Raw genomic sequence first — 16849 nt, 5'->3', positions numbered from 1 at the left:
TGAAGCAGTCATCAAAAATCTCCCAACAGGGGTGCCTGGGTGGCTCAGTGGGTTAAGCCGCTGCCTTCGGCTCAGGTCATGATCTCAGGGTCCTGGGATCGAGTCCCACATTGGGCTCCCTGCTCAGCGGGGAGCCTGCTTCCCTCTCTCTCTCTCTCTCTCTCTCTCTCTCTGCCTGCCTCTCTGCCTACATTTGATCAGTCCGTGTCAAATAAAAAAAAAAAAAAAAAATCTTAAAAAAAAAAAAAATCTCCCAACAAACAAGAGCCCAGAGCCAGATGGCTTCCCAGGGGAATTCTACCAAGCATTAAAAAAAAATAATAATAACTAATACCTATTCTCCTGAAACCGTTCCAAAAAATAGAAGTGGAAGGAAAACTTCCAAACTCATTTTATGAGGCCAGCATTACCTTGATCCCAAAACCAGACAAAGACCCCATCAAAAAGGAGAATTACAGACCAACATCCTTGAAGAACATGGATGCAAAAATTCTCACCAAAATACTAGCCAATAGGATCCAACAGTACATTAAAAGGATTATTCACCACGACCAAGTGGGATTTATTCCAGGGTTGCAAGGATGGTTCAACATCTGCAAATCAATCCATGTGATACAATACATTAATAAAAAAAGAACAAGAACCATATGATACTCTCAACAGGTGCTAAAAAAGCATTTGACAAAGCACAGCATCCTTTCTTGATCAAAACTCTTCAAAGTGTAGGGATAGAGGGTACATACCTCAATATCATCAAAGCTGTCTATGAAAAACCCATACCGAATATCATTCTCAATGGGGAAAAACTGATAGCTTTTCCCCTAAGATCAGGAACATGGCAGGGATGTCCACTATCACCACTGCTATTCAACATAGTACTAAAAGTCCTAGTCTCAGCAATCAGACAACAAAAAGAAATTAAAGGCATCCAAATTGGCAAAGAAGTGGTCAAACTCTCACTCTTGGCAGATGATAGGATACTTTATGTGAAAAACCCAAAAGACTCCACTCCTAATCTGCTAGAACTTGTAGAGGAATTCATTAAAGTGTCAGGATATAAAATCAATTGCATTTCTATACACCAACAGTAAGACAGAAGAAAGAAAATTAAGGAGTCCAGCCCATTTGTAATTGCACCCAAAGCCATAAGATACCTAGGAATAAACCTAACCAAAGAGGCAAAGAATCTGTACTCAGAAAACTATAAAGTACTCATGAAAGAAACTGAAGAAGACACAAGGAAATGGAAAAACGTTCCATGCTCATGGATTAGAAGAACAAATATTGTGAAAATGTCTATGCTACCTAAAGCAATCTAAACACTTAATGCAATCTCTATCAAATACCATCAACTTTTTTCAAAGAAATGGAACAAATAATCCTTAAATTTATATGGAACCAGAAAAGACCTTGAATAGCCAGAGGAAAGTTGACAAAGAAAGCCAAAGTTGGTGGCATCACAATTTCAGAATTCAAGCTCTATTAAAAAGCTGTCATCACCAAGACAGTATGGTACTGGCCCAAAACCAGACACACAAATAAATGGAACAGAATAGAGAGCCCAGAAATAGACTCTCAACTCTATGGTCAACTAATCTTTGACAAAGAAGCAAAGAATGTCCAATGGTAAAAGGACAGTCTCTTCAACAAATGGTGTTGAGAAAACTGGACAGCCACAAGCAGAAGAATGAAACTGGACCATTTCCTTACACCACACATAAAAATAGACTCAAAATGGATGAAGGACCTCAATGTGAGACAGGAGTCCATCAAAATCCTTGAGGAGAACACAGGCAGCAACCTCTTTGACCTCAGCTACAGGAACTTCTTCCTAGAAACACTGCCAAAGGCAAGAGAAGCAAGGGCAAAAATGAACTACTGGGACTTCATCAAGATCAAAAGCTTTTGCACAGCAAAGGAAACAGTCAACAAAACCAAAAGACAACTGACAGAATGGGAGAAGATATTCACAAATGACAAATCAGATAAAGGGCTAGTATCCAAAATCTATAAGGAACTTTTCAAACTCAACACCCAAAGAACAAATAATCCAATCAAGAAATGGGCAGAAGACATGAACAGACATTTCTGCGAAGAAGATATCCAGATGGCCAACAGACACATAAAAAAGTGCTCCCCATCACTCATGATCAGGGAAATACAAATCAAAACCACAATGAGATACTTCCTCACACCAGTCAGAATGGCTAAAATTAACAAGTCAGGAAATGACAGATGCTGGCAAGGATGCAGAGAAAGGGGAACCCTCCTACACTGTTGGTGGGAATGCAAGCTGGTGCAACCACTCTGGAAAACAGCATGGAGGTTCCTCAAAAAGGTGAAATAGAGCTACCCTATGACCCAGCAATCGCACTACTGGGTATTTACCCTAAAGATACAAATGTAGTGAATTGAAGAGGAACGTGCACCCCAATGTTCATAGCAACAATGTCCACAAGAGCCAAACTGTGGAAAGAACCTACATGTCCATCAACAGATGAATGGATAAAGAAGATGTGGTGTGCTGGGGTGCCTGGGTGACTCAGTGGGTTAAAGCCTCTGCTCTTGGCTCAGGTCATGATCCCAGTGTCCTGGGATCAAGCCCCACGTCAGGCTCTCTGCTCAGCGGGGAGACTGCTTCCCTTCCTCTCTCTCTACCGGCCTCTCTGCCTATTTGTAATCTCTGTCTGTCAAATAAATAAATAAAATCTTAAAAAAAAAGAAGATGTGGTGTGTATGTATGTATGTGTGTGTGTGTGTATATGTGTGTGTGTGTGTGTGTGTGTGTGTGTGTGTGTGTAGGAATACTATGCAGCCATCAAAAGAAATGAAATCTTGCCATTTTTGATGACGTGGATAGACTACAGAGTATTATGCTGAGTGAAATAAGTCAATCAGAGAAAGACAATTATCATATGATCTTAGTGATGAGGAAGTTGAGAGGCAGAGCAGGGGGTTTGGGGGATAGGGAAGGAAACAATGAAACAAGATGGGATTGGGAGGGAGACAAACCATAAGAGACTCTTAATCTCACAAAACAAACTGAGGGTTGCTGGGGGTGGGGGGGGGGGGGGGGGGGGTGGGTGATGGACCTTGGTGGGGTATGTGCTATGGTGAGTGCTGTGAAGTGTGTAAGCCTGACGATTCACAGACCTATAACCCTGGGGCTAATAATACATTATATGTTAACTTAATAAGTAAAAAAAAAAAAAAAAAAGATGTCGTGAGAAGTCGGGAAAGTGGAATGTTGACTGAATCTGTGAAATCCCTACAGGATTGTGATGATTAGTGTCTGAGGCAGGGAGCACAGTGATGTTTTAAGGCCAAGAGTCCAATGGGGGTCTTTTAGAGGTAAACACAAACCAGCTTACTTGGAGGCTGGATTTCTCCCTACCTAAGCCACAGGGGATTGGGGTGAGGCATGGAGGCGACCAGACTGGCCTGGAACCGAGCCTCCCTGAATGCATGGTGAGCGTGTGTGGTCATTCTAGTACACATTAGCCTTTGTAAGGGCTGATATCCTCCATGACTAAAAGGAATTCAGAACAGAGGCTGGAGGACAGAGACAGCGTGTGTGGTCATGGGAAGAACAGGCAGGAGAAGCGCCAGGGTGTGCGGCCGCATGGGGGCGTGTGCCAGGAGCCACGTCCTGGAAAGGGGCAGGTTCTGCAGGCAGCCACCTAAGGGCCCAACATGGCAGTGGGAGCTTCCTCGAGAAGGGTCTGGGCACACTTAGCGAGCAGCAGTAGAGTCTGCTTCTCCAGGCAGGACCTGAGTGCACCCTGAGTCTGCCTAATTCCTCTAGATGGGGGCAGGTAGACATTTTATATTTGTGTAGGTTTGGGCTCGCTGACCACAAGCAACATTTACACCTCCCCCATTGCTGTAAAAGTATTTCACCCAGCTATCAATTTGCACCTTGGAGTAACTCTGCCTGTGAAAGCAATTTGGGTGTTTCCTTTCCAGACAGAATGGCCGGCTTCCAGACAATGTGCCAGGATGGGCCCTGGATCTCGGTGCCCGCCTGCCTGCTGGAAAGGGTCGCAGGCACCTGTCTGTGCCAGGAACCGAGTGCCCGGAGACATGGCCAGCACTGAGAAGCATCACTCATGCTTTGGCATGTACAGAGGACTGTGATCTTAACACAAATTCTATATATATTGAAGAAAACCTTCACACCTGTAAGCTTTGCCAACAGCTGTGTGAGCTCCTGGAAGTCACAGCAGAGGCATCTGTGAACGAAGTGGAAGGTTCCCGGGTGTGCTCAGCCATGACGTGATGGGCAGGCAGAGGTGCGGGGTCACAGAAAGGCAACCCACAGGATGCCCAGCCGCCATCCGCCCACCTCCGTTTATTGTGGCCCTGGGTAGAGTGGGTGACACCCATCCCGGAGGGCCAGGTCCGTGCTGCCCCTGACCACGTGCTCTAGCCTCTTATAGACTTCGAGCCGCTGCTCCTGGGTCCTGCAGGAGAGCCCCGGTAGCCTGCCAGCTGCCTCTATGCAAAGGCACCTCTTCTCTGTGGCTACATCATCTGGCACTAGAGGCACCTGGGAACGGCCCGCTCGCTTTAGGGTTGTGGACTCAAGGGGACCAGGAACCACTCAGAAGCCATCCCGGAGCAGGCCAGCCCACCCATGCACGACACCCACTGCCAAGGCCCCTTACCTGCAGATAGTGGCACGGCCTCAAGGATGGTTTGACCTCCTGGTGGACCAGAGGCTTATCTAAGTTCAGGGAGCTCTTGCGGTAAGCCTCCTTCGCCTGGCTCACGGTCAGCGTGGACCAGGAGCTCCGTTTCATGTACTTGGTGTCGGGTGTCATGGTCAAGCCCTCACAGGCCGAGCACTTGACGTCACTGTTACTCTTGGACGTCTTCAGGGACAGATCCCCAAAGGGGCCCGGGAGCACCTCGGGGTAGCAGTGGGAGACGTGGTCCACGTGGTGCCTGTTGGCCACGCTGGACGTGCGGCAGGTGCTGTCACTGTCCAGGTTGTCATCGGAACTCCACCAGCTGCTGGTGCCTGACCTGTGCTTGCCCTCTGGCTTCCGCTCCTTGCTTTTACTCCGTTTGCCGTGCTTCGGGTGGTGGCCATGGTGCTGGTCCTCCACCCGACTGTCGCCCTTGGTGCCATTCACGTTGCTCTTGGAAGAGCCCTCGAGGGAGTGGGACTTGGTGAAGAGTTTCTGCACAGAGTGTACGAGGTGTCGGATCCTCCCTGGGCTCTCGCTGCGCTGCTCAGCGGCCGTGGACGTCCTCTGGTATTGCAGCGTGTGGAAGCCGTCCCGGTGCAGAGGCAGCTGCTTCTCAAACTGGTCCAGAAGGTTGGCTGGGATGCGGTTGACCCTGGTGCTGGCGTGGGACACGGCACAATCGTCCCTCGTGTCATAGTGGGAGCTGTAGTGCATCCTGGGGAAGGTGCTGCTGGACATGTGGTCACCCAGCACCACGGGCATCATCATGCACTCGGAGTGGACGGAGCTCCCGGGGGAGCAGCGGTGGTGGTCCATGGGGCAGCTCTCCACAGGGCTGAGCAGGTAGGGCTGCCTCGCCTCCTGCCCATGGTGCAGGAGCTCGTGCTCGCAGTCCTCGGGGGCCGCCAGGCCACAGGTGTGGCCTGAACACAGCTGTGCCTGAGTCCGGCCCCCGGGGAGCCCCTTCATATTCCTAGGAGCAGGGGAATATCTTCCTTCGTTGAAGTGCTGCGTTGGGGACCATGAGTACTGCTGGTCTGTTGAGAGAGCACAGAAAGCCATTTAAGACGAGGCGGGGACAGCAACCAAACCCTTACTTACGTGTGGGACACCCCATGCAGAACTGTCTTATCTGGTAACCGGGGGCCATTTTTGGGCATCCGAGTGGGTACTCATTATTTTCATACCATACTGACTGCTCTGAATCATGCGCCTATGAAGAAGCACTGACTCTGATACTCCTAGTTGTTCTAGTCTACACGGCCAAATATTCTAGTCTACACGGCCAAATACGCATCACTGGGTAGATGCGTCAGCCTCTGGACAGCAAGATTTTGTGGTGTTCAACAGATACACGGTTTGTGGGGGAAATGAGTTACATTTCAATCAGATTTGTGTATTGTGGCTCCGCTAAGAAGTTTACAAAGTAGCACCTCGTATTTACTTAGTAATATTCCTCTAGACGCCAGTGGGCTACAGGCCGACTTATGAACCCCAAAGCCCAAAGCCGCCTGCTGGTCTCCCAGTGGGAGAGGGGGAAGCTTTCTTGGGGCCATCGGTCAGTCAAGAGGAGGACTAAACCAGGATGTCCTGACCTTTCATCACAGATACTTGGTTCTGAATGGTAAGAGTTTATCCAATACAGAAAAAATGGTTCGGTTCGGTGGGACGTAATACTGTGCCTGGATGAGTTGTTGGGACTCACTCTCGCGGAGGTCACTGGGTTCTGGCTAGGGAGGTGACTGAGTGGGGCACAAGATGCTGACTCCCAGACATGGGCTTGTTGGGGTTCGGGCCTCCGTTCTTCCACCACGTGGTATGTGATTCTGAGGGTCGGGCAGGTGGGCCCGCCATGTTCCCCATGCTTCCGTGCGCTCCGAATGTGATGGGGAAGCAGGACACTGGCTAAGCACTGGGCAGGGTTCCTGGACGACCACACTCTCAAGCGTTCTCCCTTGTCTGTGCCATTATTACCGTAAGTGTCATCCTTTCAAACTATCTTGGGTCAGCACTGACCAAGTTCTGGGTTTATTAAACCCAAGTGTCTGGACTCCAGGATTCCTTAGAGAAGCCTCTGGCTTCATCCCTGTTTCCTGCTGACCCACACTTTCTGTTTCAGACCCAGTTCAGAGCTGGCTTCTGAAGGTCGCCGCACAGATGCAGGGAACAAAGACTCTGTTACACCATAGGACATACACACATGCATATCTGGTGTATAATACACATATTATACATACAGAAAACAAAGACTATTAGAGTCATACGCAGGTACTAGGTACAGCGTGTGCATGCATGTGTCATATGCTGTGTGGTACACAATGTGCGTGTAAACCATGCTGGGAATTCAAGCGCTGTTAGGATACGTAATCTGCACAGACAGTGTGTATGATGAATCTATCCACAGGTAACAAACGTATACAATGTATGTATCACATGACATGCGCAAGAAATGCAGACACTATCACAGTGTATCATATGCGTATGTAGTGTGCATATCTAATGTCTACACCCACATGACGTGCCCACGTACAATATAACATGTACATAACATGCAGGAAACACTGATGTGGAGGCCGACTCCCACAGGAAACAGGTGGGAGACCCATGAGAATGAGCACCCGGGGGAGGGCCTGTGGGGTGAGCCCACCCGGCATCTGAGGGCCCCAGCCTCCTCCTCAGGCTGGAACTGCACAGTGTTCTCTTCTGGAAAATGGAGCCCAGCTAGCTCCCCGGACACACCCGGGCTATGGCCCTTTCCATGGCCCATACCACCTTCCCCACGAGGCCCACTGAAGCTGTCGAGTCATGACTCTGGACCCCAGGGTGTCCCGGAAAAGGCAGGGGCTGGGAAACATGGAGAAAGACCGCTGGTGCTTTCCTGGCTGTGCTCCCCCAGGCCCTGCACGTGCTCCCACCTTCTCCTCTGCCCCCTGCCTTCATCCAAGGCCCCTGCCCTGGCTCAGACCCTGAGTCCTTATCATCAGCAGCAGCTACTCTCCTCCCCCCACGTCCCTGCACACGCCCAGCCAGTTCCTCCCTGCTCAAAGGCTCAGAGCTTACCGCGGAGTCCTCACTCCTCAACAGCACGCAAGGCTGCCCCTGGGACAGCTGGCTTGGCGATGGCTGTGCGCTGGCTCAGAGCACAAGCTAGAAACTGCATGTTGACCCGATGGGCCGGCCCCTGCTGCACCCGTCCTAGTTCCCAGTGCGTGTGGCTTTAATCAAATGGAACCAGCCCCTATTTCTAATAGTTGCCCTCTGGGCTCCTTGCCGAAAGAGGCTGTGGACTGTGGGCTCCTTCCCAGTGAACTATTTCTAATAATTTACTCTGCGGGACCCACTCCAAGGCAATCCAGCCTCAGTCCAGACAGCATCAAGAGAGAGTATCCACTGCTCATGGTCCTGGAGGCTTGGGTCCAGACACGTTGGGAGCCGGACTTCAACGAGGCCCCTGTGCCCCACTTCCTCGGGAAGAAAGCTGTCTGCTGCCCCCTGCCCCGGGGCTCCCGCATGGGCCTGGCCCCCCTCCCCTCCCCACTCCCTCCCATCAGTTCAGGCCAGTTAAGCAGTCCCACCCGCCTGCCCTCCATCCCCCTTGCCTGAGAGGTGCCACCTACGGTGTGGGGTCAGGGACACACGGAGATCACAGGACCACCCCCAGCCCCCCATAGCAGACCCCAAACACACACCCCGGGCGATTGTGGAAAACATTTAAGAAACCCAAAAGACTCCGGACTTGTCCATAGGAAACATCACCTCCTTCCAAACGATCAGTCCAAGATGTGGGTTCAAAGGGTCCCCCTTGCAGGCTGTGGACTGCCAGCTGTCCAGGCCAGCTCCCACGCTCACATGTCTCACAAGGCAGGGCCCAATCGCACTGATCCCCAAGGAGTTAGGGGCAAGGCTTGACCCCCCGGGAGCAAGGGACAGCAGCAGCGACGGGCCTCCGAGCACAGGTGGGGTAGTCTCCTTCCAAGGGCAGCACAGAGACCTCGCCCGCATGTCCTCACAGTGAACAGCCTCCCCCGCAGGGACCCCTATCTCCAAGGACAGCCCAGCTTCTCTAGTTTGAGGGGCTCCCCCGGGAGAGCTCCCGGCATCTTCCTTTCTCCGCAGATAAACTATAGCCGGAGCACTTTAATATGTTAGGAGGGGATACTTGAGATTATACTATATTTTAATATAATTAAAAGCAAGTTTTCAAAGGAAATTCAATATCCAGTTGATAAATAGGAAAACTACGTGCTGGAATCCAGACGCTCCAGCGGCGTAAGTTGTCGCTATTATCTTTTGCTTTATTTCCCATTAGCACATAATTTAATACAATTCTAATCTTCCTCCATATTAAAAAGCGAGACCATTACTGCCCCACTCACGTATCCTATTTCTGCCAAATGTTTGGCCTCGAAGCTACGTTTTGAATGTGGCGACATAAAAGAACCGTGCGAAAGATACAAGTTTAGCTGAAATGAATTAAATCTGATCGTGCGGCGCGTTGGGAGCCCACTCTCTTCTCTCCACCGCGGGACTGAGCAGCCTGGTGCATGCGCGGAAACGGATCCACAGCCTCCAAAACGTAAGACACTAAAAACTAATAGCTAATAACTAATAAGACACTCATAAGAAAATAAGGTGTGTAAATAATGGCAATTCTGAGATGTGTCACAAGGACTGGGGCTGTCAGTGGTTTTTTTCTTTTTTTTTTTTAAAGTCAACATGACACAGAATAAATACTTCGGGCTGGCGGTTTCTCTCTGTGGAAGTGGGGTGACAGGCACCAAATGTGGAAGGCACCTTAGCGCCCTCATTCCTAGCTACTCACAACACCGTATTTTGTTCTGAAGCAAGAGAAAACAGCAATATCCTCATTATCCACTAACTTCTCCCCAAATCCAAGCTCGAATGCGGAGGTCCATCTCACTGCTGGATTTCAGGGTGTTGACATTCTCATTCTAAAAGGTGTGTTTTCAGCATAGAGATAAGAACTCAAAAGTACGCTAACATGTCTGGGGCGGTCTCTGTGTGTGGGCGCTGTGTGCTGGGAGGTGGTGCTTGTCCACACGCCGCGGGGAAGCCCAGGCTGGAAGGGCAGGTGGGGAAGGGCACTGAGGTCGTACACACACATCTGCCCAAACACACACACTCACACAGCCTCAGAGCTGGATGGACCCCAGTGTGCAGCTCCGTGTGGCATGCTGCCAGCACCAGCTGCTGAGGGCTGGGGGACGGTGGTGTGTGGGGCCCCAGGGGCTCTTTCTCATTAAACTGGGCTGGAGGTTCCACACTAAGCCCTAGCCTGAGCCAACCAGGCTGGGCACACACCGTGGCAATGGACCCAGTCCCTGGTTTTTGAGAAAGCGTGGAAGTGTGCGTGCACCCTAGCCCTGGAGGGTGTAGTCATGGGTTCTGTGCCCCCCGCCCCCACAGCAGACACCCTGAGGTCCCGCCCCACTGAGGACACCCACTGGGTCTCCCTCGGCCCGCGGTTCACCTAACGCAAGTGAGCCCCCCATCTGCACTTCCTTTTTTAAATTTTTAAATTTATTTTTAAATTTATTTTATTTTTTGACTATCCTTTTTTAAAACGTATTTAAACTCAATTAATTAACATAGAGTGTATTATTAGTTTCAGAGGTAGATGTCAGTGAGTCTCACAGAAGGCCCAGGGCTCATCCCATCACTTGTCTTCCTCAGTGCCCATCCCGCAGCCGCCCCACCTCCCCACCGCCTCCCCTCCAGAGACCCTCACTTTATCTCTTATGGTTTGCCTCCCTCTCAGTTTTCATCTTATTTTACTTTGCACTTTCACCCGAGTTTATCTGCCCACGGGGACAGACCCTTCACTGTCTCTGTCACTGCTCTTGATGCCCCCCACAGGAAAATCCACAGGTGGGAGCGAATAGTAAAAAGCAAACCGCACGAGACAACACTGCACTACACAGACGTTGTGAGCGGGCTGTGGAGCTGTGTGCCAGACAAAATCCACTTCGCTACTATGTTTTCCCACAGTAGTTAAACTTACTGACAGTTCTTCTGTCCCTGTGCAGAATTGCGAGGGGCCCCTGCTTTGTTCCTGGAGTTGTCTTGGCTCCCCCTTTCTGCCACCTTCATCCTTCACACATTCCCCACCGACCCGTTCTTCCTGCTACCCCCTCCCCCCGGGTGGCTGCTGGTGGGACCTCAGAACACACGCACAGGCTGGGGAATATGGTAAGAAATAGCCATGGGGCCCTATTCCTGTATTTACTGTGTGAAGGCATGAAAGACATGTCCCACCATATGTCAAGAAGCCCCATTAACAAAAAGTTTCCTCCAAAGTTTTCACCAAAGACTCCAATATGTGTATGCTGGCTACCACAGAACACGGTGGGAGGAGTCGGTGACGGTCTAGGCGAATGGATGGGTGTCCCATATTCATGGACTGAAGACAACTCGGTTAAGGGGCAAACACTCTCCAAATTGATCTGCAGACTCCACACAATTCCTATCAAATCACAGCTGGCTTCTTTGTAGAAATTAAGAGCTGATCCTAAAATTTACACAGATTAAAAAAACAAAACCAAACCAAGGGTGTAGCCAGAGGTGGAAGGAGAAGGGAAAGCTGAGAGCAGAGATAAATGGCATGATGAAGGGAATCAATGAAACCAAAAGTTGGTTTTTTGAAAAATCAATAAAATTGACCACCACTGATGACAGAAATAAAATGATTATGATAATATGACAAATGTAGACAACCTAGAAGAAATAGATTAATTCATGGAAACCCACAAATTATTTCCAGAAGAAACAGAAAATCTGATCAGACCAATAACAATAAGAAGACTGAATTAGGAATCAAAACCTCCCAACAAAGAAAAGACCAGAACCAGATGGTGGGTTCTGCCAAACATTTAAAGGAAAATGAATGCCAATCCTTCTCACTCTTCCAAAAGGTTGAAGAGGTGAGAACAATTCCTAGCTCAATTCCATGAGGCCACCATAAGCTAATATGGAAACCAGATAAAGACATCATGGGAAAAGAAATTATAGACCAACAGCCTTTATAAATAACAGATGCAAAAGTGCTAACAATGTACCAGCAAACCCAACCCCGCAGCATGTGAGAAGAATTACATACCACAGCCAGGTGGGTTTATCCTGGGAATGCAAAGGTGCTTTAACATACAGAAATGAATATATTACAACAGACTAATAGGACAAAGGGCAAAAACATGTGACCAATTCAGCTGATGCAGAGAAGGCATTTGACAAAATTAAACAGACTTTCATGATAAGAACACTCAGAAAACTAGGAATACAGGGGAATTTCCTTAACACAATAAAGGTATTTATATAAAAAACTCCCAGCTCTCCTCACACTCGGCGGTAAAAGACTGAGAGGTCCCTTCCTGAGAAGAGCAGGAAGACAAACTTGCTGGCTTTTGCTGCTCCTGTTCAACAATGAACTGGAAGTTCTAACCAGAGCAGTTACATAAGAAGAAGAAACAAGACATCCACATAAGAGGAGAAATGTCTCTATTTGCAGATGACATACTCCTGTATAGAGAAAAATCCCAGATAATCCACAGGAAAGCTATTTGAGCTAATAAATGAATTCAGCAAAGTTGTAGGTTACAAGATAAAAAAAAAATCCGTTGCGTTTCTATGGCCCAGAAAATACACAATCCAAAAATGAATGAGGAAAGCAATTCCATTCACAATAATACCTAAAAGAAAAAAAAGACGTAGGACTACATGCAACCAAGGAGATGAAAGATTTGTATCCTGAAAACTAGAAAACACTGTCAAAGAAATTAAAAACTTAAATATGTGGAAAGACATCCTGGGTTCATGGATAGACGACTTGTTATTTTATGGTTTTGAAATTACCCAAAGTTACCTACAGATTCAACAGAATGCCTGTCAAAATTCCAGCTAGCTTTTTTGCAGAACTGGAAAAAGCAATCCTCAAATCCATACAGAAATACAATGAGTCCCACATAGCCAAAACAATGTGCAAAAGAAGAACAAAGTTGGAGGACTCAAAGTCCTGTTCCAGAATGTACTCTGAAGCTACAGTGGTGAGAGCAGGGCATACGACCACAGGGCTGGGCATGCGGCCCACAGATGAGCTGAGGGTCCAGACAGAAACCCATACATCTACGGCTGGTTCATTTCTGATGAGAGTACCAACAGCATTAACAGAATAGCCTTTTATAAATGGTCCTGGGAAAACCAGATATCTGGGTGCAAAAGAACGAAGTTGTACTCCCTACCTTCCACTATATGCAAAACTGAACTCGGGGGAGGAAGCAAGATGGCAGAGGAGTAGGAAACTGAAACAGCATCAGGTCCCAGGAGATCAGCTAGATGGGTGTCAAACCATTCCAAACACCCACAAACTCAGCAGGAGATAGAAGAGAAGAAGAGCAGCAATTCTAGGAACAGAAAATCAACCACTTTTTGGAAGGTAGGACGTGCAGAGAAGTGAATCCTAGGCCACGGGAAGATAGACCGCAGAGGGAGGGGCCGGCTCCCAGCAAGTGGGGGAGCAGCGGAGCACACAATCCGAACTTTAAGAAGTTCTGAGCTAGGGGAAAGCAACGCATAGAATTCATGTCTTTTTTCCATGATCCTTTAACCTTTCTAAGTTAATATTTTTTAATTTTATTTTTTTCTTATTCTATTATTTTAACATTTCCTCTTTCCTCTTTTAATTTTTTAAAACTATTTTATCTTATCAATACCTTTTAGAAAAATCTTTTAAAATTTTCCTTGTCATAGTCATATTTTATCCCTTCATTGTATTTAACATTATTTTTTGTATAAATACAGGGGTTTTTTCTTTAAGATTTTGGGATACAATTTCCTCTACTAGATCAAAATATACCCTAAATCTAGCATATGACTGTGTTCTAGTCTCCAGCCTGATTATATTCTCACCTCTTTTTTTTCTTTTTCCAACCAACTTATCAATTCCTTTTTTAGAATATTTTTTAATTTTCATCTTTACAGTCATATTCCATCCCTTTATCATGTTTACCCTTATTTTTGTATGTATGTGTGTGTGTATATATATATATATATATTTATCTATATATATAGATATATATATAGATAGATAGATAGATAGATATAGATATTTTTTCTTTCTTTAAAATTTTGGGAGGTAGTTTCTTCTAAGAGACCAGAATACACCCAAAATCAAGGGGGTGGCTCTGTTCTATTCACCAGTCTAATACATATATATTTATATATATATATATATTTTTTTTTTCTTTTACCCCCTTTCATCTCCCCCCAGTTGGGGTCTCTTTTGATTTGGTTAGCGTACATTTTTCTGGGGTATTTGCCACCCGTTTAGTATTTTATTCTCTCCTTCATGTATTCTTTTTTTTTTTTTTTAAGATTTTATTTATTTATTTGTCAGAGAAAGGGGGAGAGAGAGTGAGCAAGCACAGACAGACAGAGTGGCAGGCAGAGGCAGAGGGAGAAGCAGGCTCCCTGCCGAGCAAGGAGCCCGATGTGGGAATTGATCCCAGGATGCTGGCATCATGACCTGAGCCGAAGGCAGCCACTTAACCAACTGAGCCACCCAGGCATCCCATCCTTCATGTATTCTTATCTAGATAAAATGACAAGGCAGAATAACCCACCACACACACAAAAAAGAACAGGAGACAGTACTGAGGGCTAAGGACCTAATCAATATGGATATTGGTAATATGTCAGACCTAAAGTTCAGAACGATGGTTCTCATGGTGCTAGCTGAGCTCAAAAAAAGCATGGAAGATATTAGAGAATCCCTTTCTGGAGAAATAAAAGCCCTTTCTGGAGAAATAAAAAAACTAAAATCTAACCACCTGAAATTAAAAAAAGCTATTAATGAGGTACAATAAAAAATGGAGGCTCTTAGGATAAATGGATAGGATAAATGGGGCAGAAGAGAGAATTAGTGATACAAAAGACCAAATGACAGAGAATAAAGAAGCTGAGCAAAAGAGAGACAAACAACTACTGGACCACAAGGGGAGAATTCGAGAGATAAGTGATACCATAAAATGAAACAATATTAGAATAACGTGGATTCCAGAAAAGAGAGAGAGAGAGGGGCAGGAGGTGTATTGAAGCAAATTATAGTAGAGAATTCCCCAAATATGGCAAAGGGAACAAGCATCAAAATCCAGGAGCACAGAGAATCCCCCTCAAAATCAATAAAAATAGGTCCATACCCTGTCATCTAAGAGTAAAACTTACAAGTCTTAGTGACAAAGAGAAAATCCTGAAAGCAGGCGAGGACAAGAAGTCTGTAACATACAATGGTGAAAATATTAGATTGGCAGCGGGCTTATCCACAGAGACCTGGTAGGCCAGAAAGAGCTGGCATGATATATTCAGAGCACTAAGTGAGAAAAACATGCAGCCAAGAATACTACACCCAGCTAGGATGTCAATGAAAATAGGAGAGAGATAAAACTTCCAGGACAAACAAAAACTAAAAGAATTTGCAAACACCAAACCAGCCCTACAGCAAATATTGAAAGGGGTCCTCTAAGCAAAGAGAGAGCCTAAAAGTAGTAGACCAGAAAGGACAGAGACAATATACAGTAACAGTACTTTACAGGCAATACAATGGCACTAAATTCATACCTTTCAATAGTTACCCTGAATGTAAATGGGCTAAATGCCCCAATCAAAAAACACAAGGTGGGGCGCCTGGGTGGCTCAGTGGGTTAAAGCTCTGCCTTCGGATCGGGTCATGATCCCTGGGTCCTGGGATCGAGCCCTGCATCGGGCTCTCTGCTCTGCGGGGAGCCTGCTTCTTCCCGTCTCTCCCTCTGCCTGCCTCTCTGCCTACCTATGATCTCTGTCTGTTAAATAAATAAATAAAATCTTCAAAAGAAAAAAAAAAGACACAAGGTATCAGAATGGATAAAAAAACAAAACCCATCAATATGCTGTCTACAGGAAACTCATTTTAGACCCAAAGACATCTCCAGGTTTAAAGTAAGGGGGTGGAAAACAATTTGCCATGCTAATGGGCATCAAAAGAAAGTTGGGGTGGCAATCCTTACATCAAATAAATAAGAATTCAAGCCAAAGACTACAATAAGAGATGAGGAAGGACACTATATCATACTCAAAGGGTCTGTCCAACAAGAAGATCTAATCTATGCTCCTAACCTGGGAGGAGCCACTATATAAACCAATTAATAACAAAATCAAAGAAACACATGGACTATAAAACAATAATGGTAGGGGACTTTAACACCCCCCTCACTGAAATGGATAGATCATCCAAGCAAAAGATCAACTATAGAGTACTCATGAAAGAAATTGAGGAAAACACAAGAAATGGAAAAATGTTCCATGCTCATGGATTAGAAGAACAAATATTGTGAAAATGTCTATGCTACCTAAAGCAATCTACACATTTAACACAATCCCTATCAAAATACCATCAATTTTTTCAAAGATATGGAACAAATATCCTAAAATTTATATGGAACCAGAAGAGACCTTGAATAGCCAGAGGAATGTTGACAAAGAAAGCCAAAGTTGGTGGCATCACAATTCCAGACTTCAAGCTCTATTACAAAGCTGTCATCATCAAGACAGCATGGTATTGGCTCAAAACCAGACACACAGATCAATGGAACAGAATAGAGAGACCAGAAATGGACCCTCAACTCTATGGTCAACTAATCTTTGACAAAGAAGCAAAGAATGTCCAATGGTAAAAAGACAGTCTCTTCAACAAATGGTGTTGGGAAAATTGGACAGCCACATGCAGAAGAATAAAACTGGACCATTTCTTTACACCACACATAAAAATAGACTCAAAATGGATGAAGGACCTCAATGTGAGACAGGAATCCATCAAAATCCTTGAGGAGAACACAGGCAGCAACCTCTTTGACCTCAGCCACAGCAACTTCTTCCTAGGAACATCGCCAAAGGCAAGGGAAGCAAGGGCAAAAATGAACTATTGGGACTTCATGAAGATCAAAAGCTTTTGCACAGCAAAGGAAACAGTCAACAAAACCAAAAGACAACTGACAGAATGGGAGAACATATTTGCAAATGACATATCAGATAAAGGGCTAGTATCCAAAATCTGTAAAGAGCTTAGCAAACTCAACACCCAACGCACAAATAATCCAACGGACGAATGG

General features: G+C 46.3%; 1 protein-coding gene across 1 annotated transcript in view; it reads right to left on the bottom strand.

The window, feature by feature from the left end:
• The window catches only part of LOC111144536 (DLG associated protein 2), a 162202-nt gene that overhangs the window by 103955 nt on the left and 41398 nt on the right, over nt 1–16849 (bottom strand). Inside the window, exon 2 of the mRNA XM_022498858.1 lies at nt 4668–5731. Coding sequence (XP_022354566.1) covers nt 4668–5663 — 996 coding nt within the window. The 5' untranslated portion in view covers nt 5664–5731. The remainder of the gene's footprint in view (nt 1–4667; nt 5732–16849) is intronic.

Source organism: Enhydra lutris, unplaced genomic scaffold, assembly GCF_002288905.1.
Source record: "Enhydra lutris kenyoni isolate GAN:26980312 unplaced genomic scaffold, ASM228890v2 scaffoldscaffold11, whole genome shotgun sequence".
Taxonomy (NCBI): domain Eukaryota; kingdom Metazoa; phylum Chordata; class Mammalia; order Carnivora; family Mustelidae; genus Enhydra; species Enhydra lutris.
This window is presented reverse-complemented; position numbering and strand designations above follow the sequence as displayed.